Genomic DNA, 26,358 nt, shown 5'->3' on the forward strand with positions numbered 1-26,358 from the left:
TCTGCTGCAATCGTGGACTTATGCCGTCGTGATGATCGTGAAGGCTGCGTACAGCTTCACCGCCTTCAAGTCTTACGCGTTAGTGTGAGCTTACTTCATATATATCCAAAAAGAATTTAATCAGATATTTTCAGATTGCCACATTTAGGTGAGCACAATTTCTCCTGCGGGTAAGGCTGTGTGTTTGGTTGGTCTGCGACACGAAGAAAATCAAAATGTGCCTCCTGTGTCACTGCTCCTTTTTAAAAGGAATTACACTCTCACAACGGAAGAAACCAATGAAAGTAAAGATACTGAAAGCCCCGTTATGACAAAATTGCATTAATCAATATTCCGCATTATTGGAAACGTTTCGTCGTCCTCACCGTCGTGCACAGAAAGCAAATCATACCGGCCTTTAACGAAATACTGATTATAACGAAGCCAGTTTTTTGTACCAAAGGCTTCGTTAGAGCGAGGGTTTGCTGTATATCCTAGGAATATCAGTTTAAATCGCAAGAGTAAAAGATTGAGCTCGTCTCGACCCTTCCTTGAAAGGACCGGAACGAGCCGACGCTGGCTACCGTGGAGCCACCTGGCGGCTGCGTGATGGACGGCTGGGACGAGGTTCCGTACCTGCCTGCGATGCTTCGGACGTCCGAGGCCCCGCTTAACCGGAACACTCTCTGCATGTCTCAGCAGTTGGGGGCCGGGCCACACTTCGTTGCCCACAACGCCATACCATACCAGCAGGCAAAGGCTGCCCATGAGTACGTAATCGTCACTTTTATCAGAGTCCCGCAATGCTTTTCTGGTCATGGAACCCCGGCCGCAGTTTCATACAGGGATAAAAGCTGCCGCCAGGGTCGCCGCTGTCAGAAAGGGGGCATTCCGCGACCGCGCCACCCGCGCGCACAGAGGACCGCTGAAGCTGCTGCCCGTTCGGGGCAGTTGTTGACAGCGCAGAATATGTTCCGCTATCACGCATATTTAGTTTGACATACAATAGGGTTGCTGCATTCGCGTGTAAAAAAGCTGTCATCGGGTACCTTTGCAACATATCGAGGCTGCGAAAAAAATTGACGCGTCACCTCGATGTGAAACATGGCGAGTGGGCGAAGCACTGGGGATCGGTCTTACCTTGAATGACCGTGGCATTGCCCACTCGCGCATGTAAATAAGAGACAACGCGTGTGTACAGTATATACGATTCCAATCCAATCCAATTCATTCTAATCCAATTCAATGCTCCTTGCGCATGCGCAACACGGTTTACATGGACGCCAGGAGACAAGCCACGGACAAAGCGAAGTCCTAAGGGGCGTCGCCCCGAAAAGCCAGTAGTGCCTATACGCAGCAATTATTCACGTACGTGCTGTTGCGGCAGTCTTTTAGGTGCGGAGTACCTTATGACCGCACAATGTCCGTCCGCGTCCATGCGCATAGCATTTACAATCGCAAAAAATCACACAGACACCGACAGGATTCGAGCCTGTGTCTGGTAGACCAGACAGAGTTAGTGTCAGTCGTCTTACCCATTGGGCCACGACCGTGAGTTTGTACCCGAGGGTCAAACGGCTTACTCCCTCGCCTGTAACGGTGCGGAGTACCTTAGGACCTCCCAATGTCCGTCCGCGTCCATCCGTGCACACGCCACCATCAATCGAAGATCAAGCGAAATTCGATTTGAGCTGGATGTTGCAGTTTCATTTAGGAAATAATCAAGGTGCAACTCACGGCTCAAATCGAATGACGGTCGGGGCGCAAATCGGATGTCACTCGGGCCGCAACTTGGATGTCATTTCGAGTCCCCATACTCCGCACCCTCGCCATCATCCACGGAGTGGGAATGCTGTCATTTTTATGTCGCGCAAGGCAGCATAAGATTGTGCTGTATTTAGGCGAACGTTATTTACTTGGGTTTGTTGCACTGGCGATGCCCAAGATTTAGTAACTCGCAGACATGAGCCACGCCCAGATGCCAATCGGGCGAGTTCTGTGTGACCCGACCGTTAAGCGGCCGGTGTTCGCAGTGGCTACTGTACCAAAATAAAACTACAGATTTTTCGCGTTTACAGTTTACTGGTGTAAACTTCAGTCCTGTGCGCTGATCGCATAGACCTTCAGCGAAATTTCAAAGCGCGAGAGATGAAGATTTCCTCCCGTGAATACAGGCTAATCTTTAGTATTCTAAGGCCGCTGCCTCGCGTTAATTTTCATGGAACTTCAATAGGATAGTGTTACACAGGCACTGCATGAGAATAAGTGCGTGTCACGTAAAATTTCGCGACCGCTCAAGGCCATTCGCGAAGCCCCAATATCCGAATGCCTTGCGCTCCCAGAAATGCCCACTCTCATAGGGCAAATCGCACTACCACTTCGATGTTGTGTCGCGAAGTTACAGTTGCCTACTCTGATACCACATAGCGGGCGAGCTTCATTCGTTTAAAAACGGCTTAGACGGGCTGTCCAGTTCAAAACCCGAGATAATCAATTTAACCACCGGAGGCTGAGTTGTTGTTATTCTTTTGGTGGCAGGGCAGACGTGTTCGTGGGGTGCTAGAAGCAGCCGCGGGGGCGCTTTCCGCCTTTCATTGTTTGTCTGGGATGGCCGGTATTCGCGTCTAGCCGATAAAATATTCCCAACCACGGAAACGTTGTCAATGTCCTTTTGCCGTAGGTATTAGGTCCAAGGGGCGCCGATGGTACCTTGTGACGCCGGCGGAAGGTCTCTCTAGTTGCCGGGGGTAATTACCGCATTAGAGCACGGAAAGTGCGGGTGCGTCCTTGTCGGTGAGGTTACGTACAAAAGTGCGTCATTCGTGGGCCAGAGATGAACAGGGAAAGGCGCGCTTCGACGCCTGGAGAAGCTGTTCTGCCCAAGGTACGCAACGAGGTCCAAATTCATTGCGGGTCTACAGTGTCACCACGACGGTGGATATAGGTGACGGGAGACTGACAGCACCTTTTGTAATGCGCACGCCGTGTTGACAAAGGCGGGAATTTCGTCGGCGCTGAGCATAATTTTGGCGCGCGTCGTAGGACCAATACTTTAAAAAGACCGCCCGATGGTGGATGGCCAGTGCTCAGAGTAGATAATCCGTCGGATAGTTTTTATTACTGATGTGGTTGTGCTTTGATGAATACTTTGGAGTTTGAGTGAGAGTAAGAGTGTGGGTCAAGTGATTGTTTGTCGATAAAATTTTCCTTGTCATCACCATCAGCGGTCCAGAGTGTTAGTTAGTAGTTTCTCCTCACACTCTTTTGGGACATGGCCTTGAAGGCGTAGTTCTAATGTAATAAATCTGAAGTGTTTGGCGTTTTGGGGTGGATCTAAAAGGGCTAAAGGCAAGGGTCAGTCGACCAAACGAGAGGAAACAATGGCAAATACCTGAAGGCCCTCACGACTAAATATTCTAGGGTTGCCACCTGTCCTGTTTTTCACCGGCCTGACCGGCCTTGTAGACAGCGGACTGGTTGCCGGTTTGTAAGTAAAACCCTCTGTCATTGACCGCTTTTTTGGCCACCATGCCGAGATTCTTTTTTGGTGTTTTATAAGCGTCAATTCTAAAACTACGATGTTAATTTTATGCACACAATCCGCGCGAAGACACGTGAGCTTACAAAACAAGTAGAGCTCAGGCGAGATGCAAATAGCTTTAATGTATGAAGTAGGCGCTGTTACACTTTTTAGTGCAGCTCATTCAGAGCAATAAACAAAATCTCTCACTTTCAGTAAAAACGTTGTGTGGCTCTTCCTCTAGGAAAACGCTACAATAAATGACAATGCCTGTGAAAAAAAAGAACGTGCGTTTTTGTTTTCAACAAACATTCAACCTTCTAAATACCACGCCCTCCCCCCTCTCCGTATGGTTGTTTTTTTTTTTCGGGGAAAAGTGGCAACCCCAAATATGGTATGCTAAGTACATTTAGGTATTTCAGTGTTTTCATGTCAATTGTGTACATTCGTAATTTCTATGTCTTGATTGTAACCAAATGTCGTCGTCTGTAGATTAAAAAGAGTTAGCCCCAGGACCCCAAAACCACTTCCCAATTAATCGCGGTATCAGAGTTCTTCAGTGTCCTTCAATTTTTTTTAAAAGCATTGAAGGACTCTGGCTGCATGCTATCCAAGCGGAAGGCCAAAAGCAGTCTCTTCAATATGACAAAAAACGTCACATCGACTGAATATTTGACACTGCGAAAGCAGCTGGAAGACGCCGTCTGATTCTGTTGGAGCGTAGCTTCGTCAAAGCAGCGCGCAGGTCTCTTCTGCACCCTTCGTGCTCCCAGCGCGTTCCACGACGGCTTTGACGACATAACAAACTCCTCCCTTGACTTTGCGGCTGAGTTTCGTGACCAGAGAGAGAGAGAGAGAACAACTTTATTGAGTCTCCTGCAGTAATCCCAGTCATCGCACCCTCTTTAGGCGGGTTCTTGGAGCGACGTGGCGGGACGTCTTGTTAGCGGGGAGAGCCCCTCGCAGCGGGCTTCAGCGTACTCGGGTCAGCGTACTCGGCTTCAGCGTACTCGGAATGGCCGTGTGTTGGACGCCGTAGTCTTCAGATCTCAAAAGCATTGAGGCACTCTGCTGTTATTAAATGCGATTGCCTTTCATGGCTACCAGAAAGGCAGATATTTTATTTTGTCTGTCTGTCTGTCTGTCTGTCTGTCTGTCTGTCTGTCTGTCTGTCTGTCTGTCCGTCTGTCTGTCTGTCTGTCTGTCTGTCTGTCTGTCTGTCTGTCTGTCTGTCTGTCTGTCTGTCTGTCTGTCTGTCTTTCTGTCTGTCTGTCTGTCTGTCTGTCTGTTCAAATACTTCACGGCCTACAGAGAAAAAACGTGAGAATGCTTGAACAGCACGCATAAATGCGCGAGACGGTCCTAACCCACTAAAACTACCACCCTTGCTCATATATTTCTACGTTATCCAGTACAGAGGAATGCTACAACCTATCTAAGCCAATATATATACATAATAAAGGTATGTAATTGTTCCTTTTTTTTAGGTAAGTGCTCACGTTGGATACGTTTTCGGGCAGCAAACGAAAAAAAAAAACAAAAGGACGCATTAAAAAGGGGTTAAAAGGCAAGACAACAAACTGGGGTTGATTCCTCTGTCATAGAAAACTGCAAAACATGAAAGTGAAATGTGCAGCGATATCTACAGCTCAGGTTTTCGAGTCGGCGGCTGTCTTGTGGGTGTGCTTGGCGAGCGACGTCCTGCTGGCGGGTTGCTTCGGCAAAGGTGTTCTGGTATTATTTCCGCGACGGATATGACGGCAGGGAAATCTTCGTGTATGCCGGAATAAAACACCTTCAGTTTAAATATAAAACCTGAAAATGAACAACCCTAAGTGTAACGTACTTTTAGTACTAAAGGTTGCTTCCCCGCAAGAAGACCCTGTGTGCAGGGGTGCACCCTTTACAGGCCGCTTGCTTCGTTGCACTGGCGTCCTTTCCGTGAGGGATATGACGTCAGTGAAATCTTGTTGTAATCCGGAATAAAATACTTGCGTGTTGAAAAGTATAGAGCAAAACACTTGGACTCGACTTCCTTCAAGTGGGACTGATAAAAACGATGCGCGCTGTCTCAACAGATGCGGCGCCAGCACTGAGAACGCGCGAATATTGCAGGCCAGTGCACAGTCACTGACAAATGAAAAGCGAACATAAAATAATGAATTAGAACACTCAAAATCAGATTGTCGTACAGGGAGACCACATAATGACACGGTTGTGTAATATTTGGAAACTTACCGTTCCAAACTTTGTTACTGTTCGCATGACTCGCTGTGACAATTTCACTGGCATGGAAAGTAATTGCGATACTTGTGTGTTCTGGTTTATATTTTCCTGTTCGCATATCGTTTGTCTATTGCTGTGCATAACTCCATCGCATAAATCAGGGGAGGAGGAGAGGCAGAGAGAAGAGTGGTCAGGGAAGAGGCGATAATAGGTGCGTTGTGAGGGGGGCAAAACACTGTCATGCTTTGGAAACTTGTTCGGCAAAGCGACTAGATATGCTGCCATTTTAACACGAGTTTTATGCCAGGGTACACCAATATGTCACTGACGTCATATCCGTCACGGAATTGACGCCAGTACAACGAAGCAAGTGGCCTGTAAAAGGTGCACCCCTGCACACAGATATTCATGCGGAGAAGCAACCTTTATATCTCAAGAGCGATGCTACTTGCCTAAAAAGCTTTTTGCGCTTGCCCTAAGCAGCGCTAGTATTAAACCAAGAGTAGAAAACATAGGTATATTAGTGCTTTTTGGTAAAATGACATGTCATCACCCCGCTACAATGGGGACACCAACACAAACATAAAATCATCATCATCATCAGTACGTTATACATAGGGTTCTTCGTTTTCGAGTTGTCTATCTTAACACAAAAGTGTTTTCTGCTTGGATACAGCATGATTTCACTGACGTCATATCCATCCCGAAAATGACGCCAGTACACCTTCCCCGAAGCGACCGCCAGCAGGATGTCGCTCGCCAAGCACACCCACATGACAGCCGCTGACCCCCAAATCATGCTCATTTCGCTGCAGATTTCGCCGCGCATTTCACTTTCGTGTTTTACTAAATCCTATGACAGAAAAATCAAACACTGTTTTTTTTTTCTCCTTCATTTGCCGCTGCTCTGAGTGAAAGGTACAAGTGAAGAAAAATAACGTGCGTAATTCTCTTACCAGCGCGGGTAAAATTTTCACGATCTTCTTTTTTAATTCGTTCTATTGAACGAATTTAAAAAGGCATATAATGGTGGCGCGATGAGGAAAATTGGGGACACAGAAGAAAAAAGTTGTTTGCTTGCATGGGTATTAGCATACTCCTCGCCATATCCGATGATGTTCCCAGTTTATTGCCAGGGGGAATTAACCATATTTCTTTTCCAACTCTTCCCTCTTATTCTTCTTGATGGCGTGTCACACTCTGTTTCTACTGTTACCCCAACGCCCTCACCAGTATGACCAAAATAAAAGTTCTGATTCAGGTGTGATCGTAAATATTGCCCTTTTCTGTTCACCCGCAGCGTGATGGGGAAGCTGTTCAGAAAGCGACCCCTCATCGTGAGCCGTTCCAGCTATTCAGGGATCGGTAAATATGCCGGTCACGTGATCCATGGCCTCCAGCCCACCTGGCAAGACCTGCTGCTCAGCGTGCCAAGTAAGCGCCGGCTGTTCTTGAAAACCAGACGACAAAGGGCCGGAAGGCGCAGAGGGAACCATGAATTTTATTTGCATAATGATGGTGACAATGTCCCCATGCGCGGAAATCGGGGAACGTCTTCTTTCACAACACCGGCTTTGTCGCTTCTCTGCCCGCTCCTCGATTTCGCACGATACCGCATGTGCGGCCCCGTACGGGCAGCGCTCGTGGTTGTCTCTTTCTTCTTCTTGTGTTTGGTCTGCTTTGCGCTGTTCCCCCATTTGTGATCATGCACCAACTCGCCCAAGCCTTCAAACCTTCGGCATACTGTCACCGTCGAGAACACCCGGATTATTTTGTCGTCTATTCGGCCCTGCAGTAGCCTTACACCCCTTTTCACGGAATGCATAAACGGTGACAAAGAGCAACAGTCAGGGTGTCGAGTTCGGCGGTTATCTGTGGTGCGAAGAGCACCGGCGGTAACAGCCCCAGCCAGGAACGAGCGGGAAGACTGACACAGGCAGGAAAGAGCAACGGGAGACGAACTTTCTTTAACGTCTCCTTGGCAACGTCGTCCTCGGCACTCTCGAAGGCGCAGCCCTGTCCACGAACTGTGTCCACGTCTTTTCGGGCTCTTCCCTTCTGTCTCGCGCTCTGGCGACACGCCGACCCGTTTCCGTTGACGTAGGGAGTCCGAAATGTGGCCGACATGACCCATCGATTGTTCACGCAATACTAACGTAACATGGGCTCCACGCAAGCTTCCTGTATTTCCGACTCTGTTCACGCAGCAGGAACTATGGAATTTTGATAAAATATAGTAATTATAGCGCTTATGGGCTGAGCTGAGTTCAAACTTAAAGGAAACGAAGAAATTTCAGTGGTTCGTGGTTTTAAGTTTAAAACTCCATAGAATCATTGCAGAGACTGCGACATTCAGCATATTTTAGAACGCTGTAGGACTTCACAAATAAAAATTTCTGGTAGAATTCATATGCCAGCCGCCCTATTATTCTTCTCACCATCAGCTCCAAACCTTGGGCATCCCCAATATATTAAATGTAAACTTTTATCTGGGAGTCCCGAACTACAAAGAACAAGAACTCGCATAAAACATTTCTGTTTCCTCGTTTGGTCGAGTACCTGTACACTTAGCGTGGCCAACAGACGCCACCATCCTTGTTTATGCTGTTGCGTGCCTGTATTTTTTTGCACAAAAGAAAACAAAAAGAAACGAAGACTGAGTGGTGAGCATTGAGAGCAGCATAAGATAAATAAAGATGCAAGGCTGCCCGACGAGCGCTTTCAACTTGTGTGGGTAAACACTCCAGTTGATGTGCACGACTATAGGCGTGACAACCTCATCAGAGATTACAGGGTAAAGTTGGCAGGTGCCCGTCGTTCATACCTGTTCGAATAATCCCAGGGCCAGGGCGAAAATATTATCATGCCGCGTCTGTGGATATTTTAACTTCACATACGACAACGCGTTGTGCCCAGCTTCGATGTGACAAACAACAAAAAACAAAACAAAAACTAACAACTCAATGTCGGCGAACCCCTGACACCCTTTCATTTTTCTCGAGCAAGCGTAATTACGGGAGACAAGAAAAAAAAAAAAGAAGCCAGGCACAAAAGCATTCCGAGCACCATGCCCGACCTCATCTGAATCTGGTTTGTGTAAGGATGGAGGCGCTAAGCCATACGTAAATGCCTCAATTCAATCGTTGTTGACTCCCGTTCATCGGGTCAGTGAAAGCGCGTCCGCTCTTGTTTATGCTTTATTTGACTTTGTCCGAGGTATAGCTATTCCTTTACTAAGCTTACATTTCTTCCTACCGTTAAATGCTCAGTCGCGGTGAAATTATTGAAGCGTCAACAATGAAAATGGCTCTGCTTCACGGGTACTGCATTGCAGGGACCGCCATTTCGGAGTACCTTGACAGGTGGGCGGGAAGGGAAGTGAAAAGGGGAGGGTGCAGGCGAAGTGGAGTTCATCATCATCATCATCATCATCACCAGCCTATCTACGCCCACTGCAGGGCAAAGGCCTCTCCCATTATTCTCCAATTACCTCGGTCCTGTGCCAACTGTGACCAATTTATCCCCGCAAACTTCTTGATCTCATCTGCCCATCTAACTTTCTGCCGCCCCCTGCAGCGCTTGCCTTCTCTAGGGATCCACTCTGTTACCCTTAATGACCAGCGGTTATCTTGCCTTCGCATTACATGCCCTGCCCACGTCCATTTCTTCTTCTTAATTTCTTCTAATATGTCTTTAACACCAGTTTGCTCCCTGACCCACTCCGCTCTCTTCTTGTCCCTTAATGTTACACCTAGCATTTTCCGCTCCATTGCCCGCTGAGTCGTTCTCAATTTAAGTTGAACCCTCTTAGTGAGCCTCCAAGTTTCTGCCCCGTAGGTGAGTACCGGTAAGATGCAGCTGTCATACACTTTCTTCTTCAGCGACAATGGTAGGCTGCTATTCATTATCTGAGAATATCTGCCATATGCACCCCACCCCATTCTGATCCTTCTAATTATTTCTGCCTCATGGTTGGGATCTGGGGTCACAACTTGGCTTAGGTATATATATTCGCTTACCACTTCCACTGCCTCGCCACCTATCTCAAACTGCTGTGCTGTCCCGAGGTTATTGATCATTACTTTAGTTTTCTGCATATTAATTTTCAGGCCCACGGTTCTACTCTGTTCGCCCAGTGCGGAAAGCATGCTTTGCAATTCGTCCCCCGAGTTACTTAGCAAGGCAACGTCATCAGCAAATCTGAGGTTACTGAGGTATTCTCCATTAACCCTTACTCCCACCTGTTCCCAATCCAATGTTCTGAATACTTCTTGTAAGCATGCTGTGAATAACATTGGAGAGATTGTGTCTCCTTGTCTGACACCCTTCCTTATAGGTATTTTACTGCTCTCCCTATGGAGGATGGGGTTATATCAACACAAATCTCCTACGCTACCACAATCGCACAAATCACCACACTGACCAGAACGCTCTCCCTAAGGCCACCGTACATAGAATGCCACTACAGTTAAACCCGTTTATAGGGAACTGCAATATGCACCGCGATTAGTTCGATATATCCAATAGTTCGATATAGCAGAACGCGACTATAACGAGCTTATTGTTACGAGTTCGCAATCCGCCGGAGCCCCCCCCCCTTTCCTTTCCCCTCACCAACTCCGCCATCCGCGTATGCAGAAACGAACACAGTACAGTAGCCATTACCATACCAAAATTATCCAGTTATTGTAATTAATAAAGCTACTTTCCGCCTTAATGGCACACGTTGCACAAAAAAAGCGGTGATTTTGGTTTTCACTTTCGTTTTGGCGGCTTCAACTAGCATGGCATTCTCTACACGAAACATTGTTTGCACCAGTTCCAGTCCGCGTCCTCAAAAATCTAAGAAGCATTGGCAGAGCACATCGACTGCCGAAAGCGCTTCATTATAAGCGTCGGTCGGATTTCACTCCCGACATCATCGGCAACGCTGGCGAGCTATTCCCACAGTTCACCGATGGTGCTGTCTTGGTCCGGACTCGCTGACTGGGCGGGTTCCGTCGCGAGTCCCACGCGTCGGAAACAGTTACGGAAAGTATTGGGCGTCACGTCACTCCGTGTGAGACGCAATGTCTCAGTCGCGGCTCTTGCTCCGTAGTCGCGGCCAATCAGCATCTCAATCGCCGCTCCGAGATCATGCATTTCGGCAGCCATTCTAGGCGCCCAGAGTTCGATATATCGGATGTGAACTTCGTTATAAGGAATATGTTTACCATGTATTTCCGTAACTGAATTATTTTTGTTCGATATATAGCATAATTCGCTCTATCCGGGTTCGTTATAGCCGGGTTTTACTGTATGTGGCTAATCCTGTCGCGCACCCTTCACTAGACCGGAGTGGATAAAAAGGTGGATACCACTCGTGATCCAGTAGGGGAAGGTGAAGGAGGCAACAATTTTCTTCGTCTGAAGAGCTGGTAGGCGGGCGGGGTCCTTAGTCCAGGAATCCGTTTGTTATACCAGGCGTCTTCACTCTTTCGGTCAGCCAGCCTATTCTGGTCAGAGCTGGCAAGTTCACTCTTCCGCTGCTCTTACTTGGGGGTGACATCACCCATTACACATCCCCAGCGCAAACAATGAAATGCTTTTGCACTCAACTTGTCCTGTGTGACCACGGGTGTCTGGAGCTCTTTTGGTAACCTACTTTGCAGTGCTGCTGACGGCAAGCCTGCTGGGTATGCCGTTGAGCGGCGCCGAGATCTGCGGAGAAGGCTTCGACCGGTCTTTGCCCATTGACGAGGAGTTATGCGCCACGTGGTTCTCCCTGGCCATGTTCTACCCTTTGGTCAAGACAAACAAACCGGAAATCTATGTGAGTATGGCAGCGCCCTTAAGGGAATAACTGCGACGAGTGCACAACATGCAAGCTTGTGCCTGAGACCTTTTCAAGCGAAGCTTATATTAACTGACTTGCGCCGTAAAGTGGCGTAATCCTGAAGCCTTCCCGAGGACTACCACTTCTCTGGCGCGGCTGTCGCTCAGCGTTTGCAGCTGGCGCGGGCGCGCGCGTACAAGTTCCGCGCTATACCACGCCACAATGGGAGCAGGTCAGCGCCGTCGGTCGCATCACGCCACATCGCAGGTGCGGCTGCTCGCTCTCGTTGGGAACTTCCCTTATAGCGCAGCATGGGTAGGCCGCAGATGGTTCGCTGCGCGAAATAGCGGTCAGCCATTGAAGAAGGCAAACATTCCCGATAATCGCCGAAGAATTATCTACAATAATCTATAAAAACAGATGCGTTCAGGTAAAACTCAGCAAAATGCAAGGTATTGCTTGATTGATGCTTCTGCGTTTTGCTTTTGGCTTAACTGTTTTTTTTTTTAGTTTTGCGGTCATTGCGTTTAGACTTTGGTCGTTTTCGCTTTCACTGAGGTCAAGCTTCGCGTGGAAGCCTGTTTCCAGGGGAAAGCGGTTCATTTTTTGTGTTCATACATTGCACGAAATGTTAGCAATAGAAATAAATCTTATCCATACAAAGTAGAGAGAAGGAGAGAGTCGTTTTATTGAGCTCAGGTGTGAAAGTGAAACCCTATGCCGGAAATCCATGCGCGCCCTAGCCGTCTTGGCCCTTGCCAGTGTCTGACTCTCCAGTCGACAGCTCGTTAACGATGCCTCCCACAGCTCAGCAAAGGAACGGGTGGAGAGGGGTGGTAGGGCCGGGCAGTTCACGCATTTCAGGAGTGCATATTCTAGGGTACCTCAGTGTTGGAAAAATGTGCACTGAGCAGTGTACTGTGTGGAGACAAAATTAGTGCATTCGGACTAAGTGTATTTACGTGCCTGTTTGTAACTATAGGATTATGAGTAGAGTCACAAACAAATAGAAGGCGAATACAAATAAGGCGTGAAAAGAGCACATAGCTGCCCGATTTGCAATTAAAACTAAATTTCGGGAAACACAGTGATACAAATTGTGCTATTCGACGAGAAAATTCAGATTCCTTGCGTAGTCTCTCATGAAGCTAATCCGTTCTCCGTATTACAAAATTATCGATTTAACACAACGATCGCGGGTACCGGTCACTTCGTTAAGTCAAAGTTCAATTGAGTTTGAATAAATGCAAGTTCTTGTGTGGTTTATGTACAATTAGGACGTGTACCGTTAAGCCTGGATGGAACGAACCTGTATGTAACGAATTCCTGGATTTAACGAAGTTATTCACTTCCGCATTTCCCCCTTCATTGAAGCCCAAGTGCTTGCGATCTGTATGTAACGAAGGAGTTCCGACGGTTAACCCGGATGAAACGATTTCGCTACGCTGATGAGTCAAGGTTTCTTTCGCTTTTGCAAGCGAATTTCGCCCGCACCGAAATCTCTCGTGCGTTTCCACGTGTGAGTGCGGTGTCTGTTAGGTGCTAGGCCTGCCTGTGGGCGTGTAGTTGCGTGTGTACCCTGATATCTGTGAGATGGGTTCTTGAGTTCGTGGATGACTTCTGCTGCCTGAATACGGACAGATTTGTCTTTTCAAGACGAGCTCTAAATTTTAAATGCCGACCCCCCTGGTGAGAAAGAAGAATGTCACCGCCAGGTACAGTGTCCCAGCTAGCATCCATTCAAAACTTTTAACTGCAGAAAAGAGCATGAAAAGTTGGTGAAAAGACGCCCTTTCAGCATTAGTTTGGTTCTTGAAACGTGTTAAGGGACCGCAAAGTGTCCAAAAGCAAAAGTGATACTTAGTTACTTTTTGTGAATTGGGGGCCGTGTAGTTGCAGCAAGCGCAAATCACGCAGATTTTGGGTGTGAAATATATCCTTGAACAAGGGTGGGTTCAGTATTACTGATGCCTAGCATTTGGTTTCTTTTTGCTTCATTCCCGCGCACTTTAATCTTGAAACCTGCATGTAAAGGAAACCTGGATGTAACGAAAAAATGCGAATTTTTGTCAACTTCGTTATATCCAGGTTTAACTGTACTTACAGTACATTCTGACCCAAAGGACGCTGATACTTCAAGTTCATACATCACACTCCTATAGTTTGCGTGCGCTGGCCTAAACTTGCATGTTCGAATTTCTCTTGATAATGAGTTCTATTTCTGTACTGAGTTTAGTGATGATCCAGCCCAAAAGAAAAAGAAAATGGCGTAGCATTCCCTAGTTGTGCAAGGCTGGAGAAACGGCGGAGCTGGGGATCAACCTAGGTTTTTTCGGTTTTGCTAAGTTTTGCTAGGTTTTGCAATTCTTTGCCAAATTTTATTAGCTTTTGCGATGTTCCTGTTAAGCTAGGCTAAGTGTTGAGGGTGAGGTCGAGTTTAGCCGGATTTCAGAAGCCCATTCCGGTTGGTCCCACGGAGGTCCGCTGTCCCTAGGACAGCGGATCTTAGGCAGGAAGAAGCTGGGTCGACCGCAAGCTCCGCTGCTTTTTGCGGCCTCGCACCATTTGTACGAGCTGCGCAATTGTTTCAGTTATGGTGGCCCAAGGAAGACTATCATCCTAAAAATTGTATAGAGAGAGGGTGCGCATATACATATGCCCCTTGTGCTCGCCCTCAAGTCGGCCCGAAAGCTGGCTTCACAGTTATAATGCCCTATCTTTGGTGGTGCACCATTCACAGGCAACAATGTTATTTTTTTTTTTTTTTTGCTAAGCCCACCGGACCAATCTTGAGCTTAAACAGCTCCGCTGTTAAAATGGGAGCAGAATAATAAGCGTAAGACAAGGGTAATGGTGTGTTCACCGAAGGTACAGGACAGTTGCATGCGGTGGTAAAAAAGTATATGTGAAATGATGGTATAAAGTTACTTGGAAGCAGGAATGGAATTCGGCGGACACTGGGCGTCGAGCGGTAGGTGAGAACGGCGAATATTGTCATTATGATGATGTACGGTCGTGCTCAATTTGAAGGTGATCGAAGGAGCATGCTCCGGTGGTCATCTCAAGTTGCACAGCGACCGATTACGAGACTGTGAACATAAAGGTTGTGCTTCTTTCTTCTTTTCGTTGGTTGCTCCGGGCTTCAACAGTCACCACGATAACTAACTTGCCAGCATTTTTCTGCGTTCGTTTCACTTTTGCGGTAATCGTGAGTCTACGTCGTTGCATGCATGGGCTATCACTCGCCCATGACTTTGAAGTTGATTCCGCCGACTCCTACAAAAACAGAAGAATGCGTCTTGTTCAGTGTCCCCGCTATCTCCTTGTCGACGCGTAATAAAAGCAAAAAGCTCCGACTTTTTAGGAGGGAGTCACAACTGCTCAACGAACAGCGATCAGAGAGAGAAGCTAATGAGATGTTTCCCTCTCCACGAAAGGTGATGACGTAACGTGATACTGCCGTTTAATTAGGTTGCCGCTCGAGCGATCACCTTACAGTTGATCGCCACTCTACCGTAAGGTCTTTCCTGTTTCAGCAATCTGCCTCGTCTTCCTTCTCGAGCGCCTTTCACAGCGAGATGATCGACATGGTGAAGATTCGGCTAGCGCTGCGCCCTTACCTCTATTACCTCTTCCACCGAAGCCATGTGGCTGGGGAAACCGTCGCGCGGCCTCTGTTCGTCGAGTGAGTGCGCCACCATCGCAGAAATGTTTGCAGCGATTCGTAACGCTTCACTGTCATTCAATTGTGTCTGAAGTCTTAAAACAAAAAACCGCCTGCTTGGCCCTGAATTTTGGTCTCTTACGTAGTAAAACCTTCTTGATTGATTGATTGATTGATAGTGGGGTTTAACGCGCCGACGCAACGCAGGCGATGAGGCGCGCCATAGTGGAGGACTCCGGATTAATTTTGACCACCTGGGGATCTTTATCGTGCGCCGAAATCTCGTACACACGGGCGTTTTTGCTTTTCGCCTCCATCAGAAAAGCGGCCGCCGCGGCCGGGAAACGAACCCGCGACCTCGTGCTCCGCAGCGCAACGCCTTAGCCACTGAGCCACCGCGGCGGGTAGTAAAACCTTCTTATTAGTGAATTTGAATAATAAGGAAGGATTGACGTAATTTCTAGTGAAAGGCTCCAGAAAGGATAACGGAGAGAGAGAGAGAGATAGAAACAAACATGCAAGCCGACAAGCATGCAAGCAGACAGACAGACAGACAGACAGACAAGCAAACAAACAACAAATGAGGAAACAAACAAACAAACAAACATGCAAGCATGCAAGTTAGCAAGATAACAAACAAATAAACAAGCAAACGAACGAAGGTTTGAATGAATGAACAAGAGATGTTAATGGCCCTTTCGGAGGAACTAGTGAGAACACAGCCTTGTGACTAGTAAAGGGCTCATCATAAACACAAGCAAGGGGGCGCCGTTCTTCTTCTTCCCCTTCGCCCCCCTCCCCACGCACGTATGGAGTATTCATTTGGCCTCCCCGAAGTTCAATTCTTGAGGAGGAATATTAACCTTAGGGATGAGTTTTTCCTAGTGCGAACAACTTGCGAACATTGCTATGAACAACAGGTCATTACCAGAGGAACTCGGGAACATATCATCATTTGTCGAACTCCTAGTTACAAGGCGGTAAAGCGAACTTCGCATTACTTTTATGAAACATAATGTTTGCACTATTACACCAAAAAAATTTTCTAGGCGTACGTCATGATCCAGGTCGTTACTTCTTCGCAATTTCATAGCAAAATGAAATAAAAAAAATGAATTGAATCATCGCCGCCGTCGCAGTCACCATCATTAATATCATATTTATTGTGATCAGTACCATCGACATTATTACCATACGTGCCGTAATTATGATCATAATTTGTGTCTCTTGAAGGTGAAGAGCAGAGAGAGGAGTTGTATCGCAATACCTTTACTCAAGAGGTTTCAATTTTGTCACGTGTAATGCATTCGTCACAGTGGAGTCATCTGCTCCGTCACTTCTCATCCCGCTCTACATTACTATTAATTCCTTTCAAGGTGAAATTCAGGTCACTTTCCTTATAAAGCCATAAAAATCACCTTTTTGCCATGAACAATACGTTTTTACTCCGCATATACGCAAACATACGCATCCTATAAGGCTTCCCAAAGAAACAAACGGTACATAGTCCCAATTATGCTGATCTCGATTATATCTTTATAAACGTTTTGATGAAAAAATTCCCGTCCCCCGCTTTTACATTAAGCCACCCCTTCCCGCTTGATTTGTTTATTGATTGATTATGAGGGTTAACACGCCGACGCTACACAGGCGATGAGGCGCGCCGTAGTGGACGGCTCTGGATTAATCTCACCACCTGGGGATCTTTAACGTGCGCCAAAATCTCGAACACACTGGCGCTTTCGCTTTTCGGCTTCATCAGAAAAGCGGCCGCCGCGGCCGGGAATCGAATCCACATCCTTTGGCTCAGCAGTACACAACCTTAGCCACTACGCCACCGCCGTCGGGTGCCCCTCCCCTTTTTTCCCTGTAAAGTAGCAAGTGTTACTCGCCAACTTTAGCCAATTATCTTACGGCGGCCCCTAAATTAGCTTTAGAGTGCCCCAACCTAGCCCACCACACGATTCTCTTACTTATGTAGCGAAAACAATACTTCCTGACATGTTTATAGGTCATACATCGCCTTGCAAGTGACCTTAAGCCGCAGCCGCGCAAGCCGAGCCTTTCTTCCTTTTCACCAGGAGTATCAGTGGTGCGATACCACTTGACTAAGTGAGCGTGTAACGACTGCTTTGTCGGCGCCTGGTCCCTCAGCCTCGCCATCCCTGGGTTCTCTGGCGGAGCTATCAGCGCGTGCCCTTCAACGCAAGCAACAGGTTGAATGATATCATTCAGTAGATATAGCAGACTGCCGGCTGCCAAATCTCGAGCACTGCATAGCCGTTGCTTTCGCTCGTGACAACTATGTCTAACAGCGTTAAACCTGAGCCGTTTTTTTATTCCAGATTCCCGAATGACAGCGAGGCAGCGCGCATAGACAACCAGTTCCTGTGGGGCTCGGCACTGATGATAGTTCCCATTTTGAAACCCGTGAGTATTGAGAACCGCGCCACCATGCACATGTCGTGATTCCATGTTGCTTTTCTTGCGACTGTTGAGGGGCTGGTTAACAAAGCTTTCGTCAACGATAAACCTTCCGCGCAGAAAATTCTTTTAAGGCTAAAGCCTTGGAAGTCTCTTCAAACGTGACAAGGGATCGTAATAATAATAATAATAATCAATCAATCAATCAACCTTTATTTTCGGTGCCCAGGAACAACCCTAGGGTCTTGGTACTGGTACACCATATACAAAACATACATAAAAACAAACTAAAATCAAGACAACACAACACACAAATCAATCAATCAATCAATCAATCAATCAATCAATCAATCAATCAATCAATCAATCAATCAATCAATCAATCAATCAATCAATCAATCAATCAATCAATCAATCAATCAATCAATCAATTAATCATTTATTTGCGTGCCCAGGAACAGCCGCGGTCGGCCTTTGTGCTGGCGCACGGAAACAGAAACACACGCAACATAATGTACACATCTTTCAAATACAGAATAAAATACAAAATACAAAAAAAAATGAAAGGATAGCTTATGTTGAAGTTACGGAATGAAAGTCATTTAAGTGCATGAACTCAAGGATAAAAGACAAATGTAGAATAAGAGAGGTTGGCAGCTACGCCAATACAAACTTACAGACATGTTTGCGAAACAGAGTAGGGCAATCATTAAATATTGTCACGAAGCCAAGGACGACGCAGTTGTCGTGCAGGAGAAACAAGTTTATTGGAGCGAACTTGTGCTCCCCTAACAACTGAAAAGAATACAGAGGCGGCGAAGCAGCGGTCAACAAAGTGACTTGCGTCAGCGAGCGTCGCAGAATCGAATGCCCCGGCGTCCGCACTGCAGGCTTTTTATCTTTCGGCGCGCGTGGTTCTCGAAACGTCGATTCGCATCGAGAACATAGTAGATCCAAGAAGATTATTCTGGGCTGTTCACGTTAGATCGGAATGCTCTCCCTATCACAACAGATAACACATGCGGCACAGAAAGAAAGAATGGAACACGCGCTTCTCTTGGCGCACAGATAACGCAGACCGGCGCAGCCGGGCGGTAAAAGCAAGACACAAATAAACAAACCCAATGTATGGTTCGCGGCATTACCCCCCCTCTAAGAGTGCATCGACCCGATGCTAACATAAGCGACAGTCCGAACAAATGAAAATAAAAGTTCGTCATCGTCCGTAGAAAGGTTTTAGGCGAACCACGTGGACGACTTCAGGCCGCCTGCGTTGTCGTGATGTGCCGGGGTCACCATCAGGGATCACTTCGTAGGTAAGTTGGCCAACACGTCGTAGAATCTGGTAGGGTCCGAAATAGCGTCGCAGGAGCTTCTCACTGAGTCCGCGTCGTCGGATGGGAGTCCAAACCCACACACGATCCCCTGGTTGGTACTCGGCGTCTCGGCGTCGGAGGTTGTAGCGGCCCGCATCCACCAGCTGCTGGTCCGTTATACGAACTCGAGCGAGCTGGCGGGCCTCCTCCGCACGTTGAAGATATTCGTGGACGTCGGCGTTGAGGTCGTCGTCTTCTACGTGCGGAAGCATGGCGTCGAGCATCGTAGTCGGCCTTCTACCGTAGACAAGCTCGAACGGCGTCAGCTGCGTCGTCTCCTGGATAGCAGTGTTGTACGCAAACGTGACATACGGGAGCACTTCGTCCCAAGTCTTATGTTCAACGTCAACGTACATTGACAGCATATCTGCGATTGTGTTGACTACCGACGACTGAACAAAATCACGAAAAAGGACGTGTACCCCCTCCCCCGAATCGACGACGCCCTCGACCACCTCTGCCACGCGAAGTACTTCTCATCGATGGACCTGAAGACCGGCTACTGGCAAATTGAAGTGGACGAGAGAGACCGAGAGAAGACGGCATTTATAACCCCAGACGGCCTATACGAGTTCAAGGTGATGCCGTTTGGGCTGTGCACAGCACCAGCGACGTTTCAAAGAGTCATGGACACTGTGCTAGCTGGCCTTAAGTGGCACACCTGCCTCGTATACCTCGACGACGTAGTGGTATTCGCTCGGACTTTCGACGAACACCTTGCAAGGTTGGAGTCTGTACTCGAGGCCATTCGTACGTCGGGGTTGACGCTGAAGCCTGAAAAGTGCCGTTTCGCATACGAGGAACTCAAGTTCTTGGGCCACGTCGTCAACGCCGCGGGAGTCCTACCTGACCCGGCAAAAACTTCAGCTATCGCGAACTTCCCTAGGCCGAAAGACAAGAAGGGCGTGCGAAGATTTCTCGGGCTGTGCGCATACTACCGTCGCTTCGTCGCAAACTTCGCACGCATTGCAGAGCCACTCACGCGCTTGACGAAAGACAGCACCCCTTTCAGCTGGGAAAACAAACCCAATGTATGGTTCGCGGCAATATATCAAGGTAATCCGAGTACCGATTGTACGTGCATTGCAGTCGGAACACTGGGCACAAGACACGCAGACAATTGGGGTTGCAAAAGGTATCACGTTTCCTGGTCCACTTTTGCGGCACATAAAGACGAACATGCTGTAGCAGCTCACCACAGGACACTATGCCGTGCATAATTTTAAAGAGGAAGAGAATATCAGCCTTGTTCCGCCTGGAAGTTAAGCATGATAGCGTCAATAAAGAGGGCGATCCAGGGTTATAATTACTACTATCGCCAAAGCGATGGTGGAAGATAGATATGAACTTATTTTGGACCCTTTCTACAAGCTTACGGTTTGTTTTGCTCGTGCTGTTCCAGACAACAGATGCATATTCAAGCTGAGGACGACATATAGTTGTGTAGAGCTTGAGAAGAGAAATCGGCTCCTTGAACTCCTTGGACACGCGACAGACAACGCCAAGCGATCGAAGAGCTCTACGAGTAATTACCTGAATATGTGGAGAGAAGCTCAGTTTACGGTCGAAAGTGACGCCTAGGTCATTAACCTCTACCACACGTGGGAGTAATTCACCGTTGATGTTATAGGGAAACAAGATGTTGTCAGTCTTTCTTGTGTATGTCATTACCTTAGTTTTAGATGTATTAATGAGGAGTTTTGTTGCAGGAGCACCAATGCGAGAAGGACGAGATTGCTTTCTGGAGAGCGGACCAGCTGGCAGAGTTGGAAACAGATTTAAATATTTTTACATCATCGGCATATAAAAGAAAATTACAATCATTAAATATTGTCGCGACATCATTTATAAAGATTGAGAAGAGAAGTGGCCCGAGAACTGAGCCCTGAGGGACACCACTGGTGACCTCATAGGAAAGAGAAGACTGTCCATTTACATGCACGAAACATGACCTATCACATAGATAATTGCATATAAGAGATATCAGGGATGGTTGTATATCAAGCTCAGATAGTTTTTTGGCTAAGAGCTCGTGGCAGACGACATCAAAAGCCTTGCTTCAATCAAAGTAGACTACATCAAGTTGACCTCTCCCTTGCACAGCTTCCGAAGCATGCAGCATGAAGTTGACGAGATTAGTGGTGGTCGATCTCCCAGCGAGAAAGCCGTGTTGCTGAGGTAATAATATAGTTTTTACGCTGAAAGAGAGTAGTGTATGTAGTACTGTCTCAAAGAGTTTTGAAGCGGCGCAGAGAATAGAAATCGGGCGGTAGTTTGTGGGGTCTAACTTTGACCCTGACTTAAATATAGGAACAACCCGCGCAGTCTTCCAACGAGTAGGGAACTTACCGGTATTGAGTGACGTTCGAAATATTAGCGCCAAGACCGGAACAAGAAGATCCCCAAACGCCTTCAGTACTGCCGAAGGAATGCCATCAGGGCCGCACGAAAATGAGGACTTAACTCGCTTTAGAGCTCTTGATACAAGACTTTCCGAAATAAAACATTCTGGGCTTTTATCATACCCCGGAAACACTTGAGGGGGGCAGGCTGCACTTTTCTTGCCAAATACTGAACTGAATTGTTGAGCAAAAGCATTAGGAACGTCAGGAATGCTGTCACCCCTCTTGTCAGTGAGGTTAATACCTCCAGGGTTGTTTTTGGAAGTTTGTGCACGGACATGACCCCAGAAAGCTTTAGCATTGCGCGGCGCATCGGCTTCAACCGCGGCAATATAACTGGACCTATCGCGCTTAAGCAGATTTTTACAATGCGACCTGAGTTGACGAAACTCGCTCTGCCACCTCTCTTGGCCAGTTTTTTTTGCTTGTTTGTGAGCTCGATTCTATATACCAAGGGCCTTTCTTAGTTCAGATGAAAACCAGTACGGATAATTGCTACTTTTTTTAGTTTTTTTTGGTACAAATCTGCTTAAGCCATCGTGAAGTACTTCGGTGAAAAAATCAGTCATTTCGTCTGCGTCATTGAGAGTGTCCAATGGTGACCAATCCGTCTCAGCAAGGAAGTGAAACAAGCCAATATAGTCCCCACGAGCGAAGTTGTAACCACGGACGCCTGGTGGGTTGACGGGAGGACTGTGGTGGGCAAGGGATACGTTATAAATTGAAATGAGTAAGGGGGGGTGAAACCTGTCTGGTTTTACGAGGTCAGTATAACTACGCGACACCTCAAAGTGTTCCATGTTAGTAAAAGACAAGTCCAAAACGTTTCCACACCGATTCCTAATGAAGTTGGATTGCTGTAACGAAGTGAAAGAAATAAAATCTAGCAAAATTTCACACTTATGTGATGTCGGATGGGACGCCCGATCAACCAACTGAGTTTCCCATGCAATGCCGGGTGCGTTAAAGTCACCAGTTATTAGAAAATCGTGATCACTGTGAGAGGTTACAACATTTTCTATTGAATTTAGGGTATGTTTGAAGTCAGTGGCATTTGTCTCGGGTGGTATGTAGTAAGTACATAGTAAGAGGCGTTTGCCCCGAGAGCAAAGCACCTCTAACCAGATAGACTCAGTTTACAATTCAAGGTCCAGGCGCCGTTTACATTTAATCGAATCGTGTAGGGCAACCAAAACGCCACCTCCCCGTTGTTTGCCGCACGAAGGGTCACGGTCATGCCGAAAGACTTGATAGTTTGGGGGAAAGAAGGAATTAGAGCTAATTTCCGGGCACAGCCAGGTTTCTGTAAGAATTATTACTGGAAAGCAAGAAGAAACCACATTAGAAAAAAATTCGGCAGATTTAGTACGTAGCCCACGGACATTTTGGTAGAAAAAATCAAAACTGCAGTTACTCGCCATCGAAACGGTGTTCCTCGACATAGATCATTTGTTCACACAACTCACCGCAGAAGGGTTTAAACAGGCAGTGCCGCGGCCAAAGCGCAGGGTCTCTCAGTTTCTCGAAACACACGTCGTCCACGGCGACGTAGAAGGAAGCGTACGAGTCATGCCTCGTTTTCAGTCGCTTGCACATGATCGGCACAGCACCCACAGAGCACAAGTGCTTGGCTACTTGCGCCGATGTTGTAGAAGGACGCAGCTTGGTAATAATAATAATATTAATAATAATAATAAGAAGAAGAAGAAGAAGAAGAGGCGCTCTTTGCCCCAGCTGGCCTTGCGCCAAAAAACTCCAACCATCATCATCAAGAAGAAGAAGAAGAAGAAAAAGAATAACAATAATAATAATAATAATAATAATCAATCAATCAATCAATCAATCATGTTTATTTACGTGCCCAGGAACAGCCAGAGGCCTGAGTGCTGGCGCACGGATAGTTACATGAAAACAAAATACAAGAAACATATTGCAAGAAACATACAAGCGACAAGACACACACATATTGAAGTAGCGAAAATTACAAAAATAAAGCACAGGCGGAGCCTGGGTACAGAAACAATAATAATAATAATGATAATATTAATAATAGCATTTATTTGCTTCAATACAAGTGATGGAGGAGGTGGGAGTAAAAGCTAAAATCGCTTGACTGAGCTTCCACCACCCTTACAGCTGACAGCGACAGCAAACCGCAATAGACGGCAGAGTTTAACATTGTACTACGGTCTGCGTAGCGAGAAAAAAAAAGAAAAAAGAGAAAATAAAAACATGACATTCTACTACGCTCTTCGTGGTGGAAAAAGAAAAATAAATAATAAAGGCAAGAACTGATATTCTACTACGCTCTGCGCCATTAAAAAAAATGACATTGTACTACACCCTGCGTAGTGGAAGAAAAAACAGAAAAAGATCAGTGATCAAGCAAACAAAAATACATGCGCACGAACAATCCAAGACTACTCATTAACAATTCACAAAACAAATCAAGCTTTTCTTGTCAAACATTCAATCGAAGTTATATAGCACTGACCTGAATATTAAAAATAAACCGCATATTCTTATGTAGAACGTGAATTATCGGCGAGATAACTGCGTAAAAATGACAATAAAAAAGTATCAATATCGATACCCTCATGAGTGAGCTTGTTTAATGTTGGTGGGAAGTTGATATGATAGGAGTTGATGAGCATAGTTTGTACGGAACGTAGGTAATGCCCAATGGGGTTTATGGCGCTTTGGATATGGGTTCTCGTACAATTGTAGGCGTTCTATACGGGAAAGCGAATTTAAACCTCTTGTTTTTTCGCATTTGTAGTTCCGGATTAAGAGGTATTTGTACAGTTCGAATAGGGTTTACTAGTATTCGTTATCCTCATTGCCAACACGAATGGTAAGAAAATGGAGGCCGCTGTAAAGGGAAAACAAATTGGGCTACTGTGCAATTCGAGCTCGTGTCGCCAGAGCAGCAGCTAAAGGCTTTAACCACAGCGCTAACCTGGCACTATGGCAGAATGGAACAAGCATCATGCGCGCGCCATGACAGGTGAACGTGGCGGTACGTGTGTAAAACAGGTGCACGCAGAGGAGAGCGCTGACTGAGGGGACGCTGCCGCGTGGTTGGCGAGTTCATTCAATTAAACCTGTCGGTTTAAATCGCTTCGTAAGACGAATAAGCGACAGCGAAGAAAGAAACGCAAACACAATTCAGAAGCGGAGAACTCTTTGACAATCGTTGGGTTTTCGCCTTCAAACAACGTAAGAAGACGTATGGGCCGCAAGAACTTCTTGAAGCTCATCTACCTGGCTCAGGCTGAACGCGCTTTTGGAGACGACAGTCTTTCTTGGGCTACCTAAGCAGAAAAATTTCGTTTGCCTGTCTGTCCCTCAAGTCAGTGTTTCGGCCAAAAGGTAAAACATTACTTAAACGCGATATTTCAAGAGGAAAAACTCTTTCTGAACTGGTACGTCTGGTGGCAATGTTTTTTCTTGTGAATATTGTTGAGAAAACAGAAAACATTAGGCATATTGGATGCAAAACATCCATACATACGTGGTAGTTACAGCATCCGTAACACTTGCAGGGTTCCTTCACGGGTGCTTGAGTTTCCTGATAGAAAATTAACAAAAAATACACGTTGAAAAAAAAACAGCCTTTACTACTATGTTTTGACCCAAAATCACGGTCAAGAAAGGAGTGATCACTAGTACGTTTTGACGAATAAAAAACTGCGGTTGATTCCTCAGTCATAGGAATAGGCAAAACACAATAGTGAAATAGGCAGCAAAATCTGCAGCGAAGGGAGCATGATTTGCGGCTCGACAGGTGTCTTGTGAGTGTACTTTGCAAACGACGTCCCGCTAGCAGGTCGTTTCAGCAAAGGTGCGATCACATTGGTCCTGCTCCGTGGCGTGTACGGCAGACGGTTGCGTTGCGACGAGCTCAGCTTGTGTAACGCGAGAGGTAGAGTTCGTAGCTTGAACCGTGAACGCGTTCCACGTCGCCCTCGCGTTTCTCTTCGCATCAAATCAGTCACGTTCGCGCCATTCACCCGTCGGCGTTCCTGCGACGCAGCTTCCGCCAACTGTCGGCGCTCGTTAGGGTCATGACGCACTACTTCGCTTCACCTCTCCTAGACGGCAGCACCATCTGCGTCAACAAAACTTTTTCTGGAATTTCGCTTGTGTTCGTTGTCCCGGCGTCATTTTGTGTCGGATATGACGTCAGTGAAACCTTGGTGTGTCCCGGCATGAAGCACGTTTGTGTTAAAACTACTACCACGAAAGAAATAACATGGAAGCTATGGGCCCTACCTGCGGAGACGAAAAACCACCTGTGCGGGCTCTCGCACGGCCGACATCACGTACATAGTATAAATACGTCGCTCGCAACATCCATGGTTCATTTCTAGTGTCCTGCCCCCATGTAACAATACAAAAAGGGCGGAAGCCCGTGGATGCTGCCTCGTTGCGGAATGCCAAGGAGTCCCAGCGTGACGAATTTTTCAAGAATATGGGGCGGGAGAAGGGGAACGCGCTAAAATTGAATTGACTTGAGCAAGCCTTCACCGTGTTTATTATTGGAGGAGCGAGACGACGGAAAGCGTGACAGGTGGGCTGGGGAGAAAAGAAAAAATTCCCTGCATTTCCCCGAGGGGAAGAATGTGAAAGTGCGAATGCACGAGTTGAATTTGCGCGGTTCGGTAATGTTCGCGAAAGAGAGATCACACACACACACAACTACAAAGAAAGAAAGATGCATTTATTCACAGACACCTATTTGTGTTGTCGTTGTACTTGATTGCTAGAGCGGATCTCAGCTTTGAAATTTCGTGTCAGTACTCCTTTAAGCGGGTGCATTAGCCCTTCTCACGCCCGATTCCTTCCCAATCCCCCACGTGGGTATGTGCCATGTCAGCGGCCAGGCAGCGCGCGCCCATCTCCCCCCGTTGCCAAGGAAGACGAGGAGATTCCTGGCCAATCCACCACGT

At 46.9% G+C, this 26,358-nt stretch overlaps 1 protein-coding gene across 1 annotated transcript in view; it reads left to right on the top strand.

Moving 5' to 3' along the window:
- Positions 1 to 26,358, top strand: part of LOC144139771 (lysosomal alpha-glucosidase-like) — a 105,097-nt gene that overhangs the window by 53,262 nt on the left and 25,477 nt on the right. Inside the window, exons 11-15 of the mRNA XM_077672032.1 lie at positions 538 to 749; positions 7,026 to 7,159; positions 11,377 to 11,537; positions 15,077 to 15,225; positions 17,550 to 17,634. Coding sequence (XP_077528158.1) covers positions 538 to 749; positions 7,026 to 7,159; positions 11,377 to 11,537; positions 15,077 to 15,225; positions 17,550 to 17,634 — 741 coding nt within the window. The remainder of the gene's footprint in view (positions 1 to 537; positions 750 to 7,025; positions 7,160 to 11,376; positions 11,538 to 15,076; positions 15,226 to 17,549; positions 17,635 to 26,358) is intronic.

Source organism: Haemaphysalis longicornis, unplaced genomic scaffold, assembly GCF_048455015.1.
Source record: "Haemaphysalis longicornis isolate Haplotype H1 unplaced genomic scaffold, Haemaphysalis longicornis Haplotype H1 scaffold_5, whole genome shotgun sequence".
NCBI classification, from domain to species: domain Eukaryota; kingdom Metazoa; phylum Arthropoda; class Arachnida; order Ixodida; family Ixodidae; genus Haemaphysalis; species Haemaphysalis longicornis.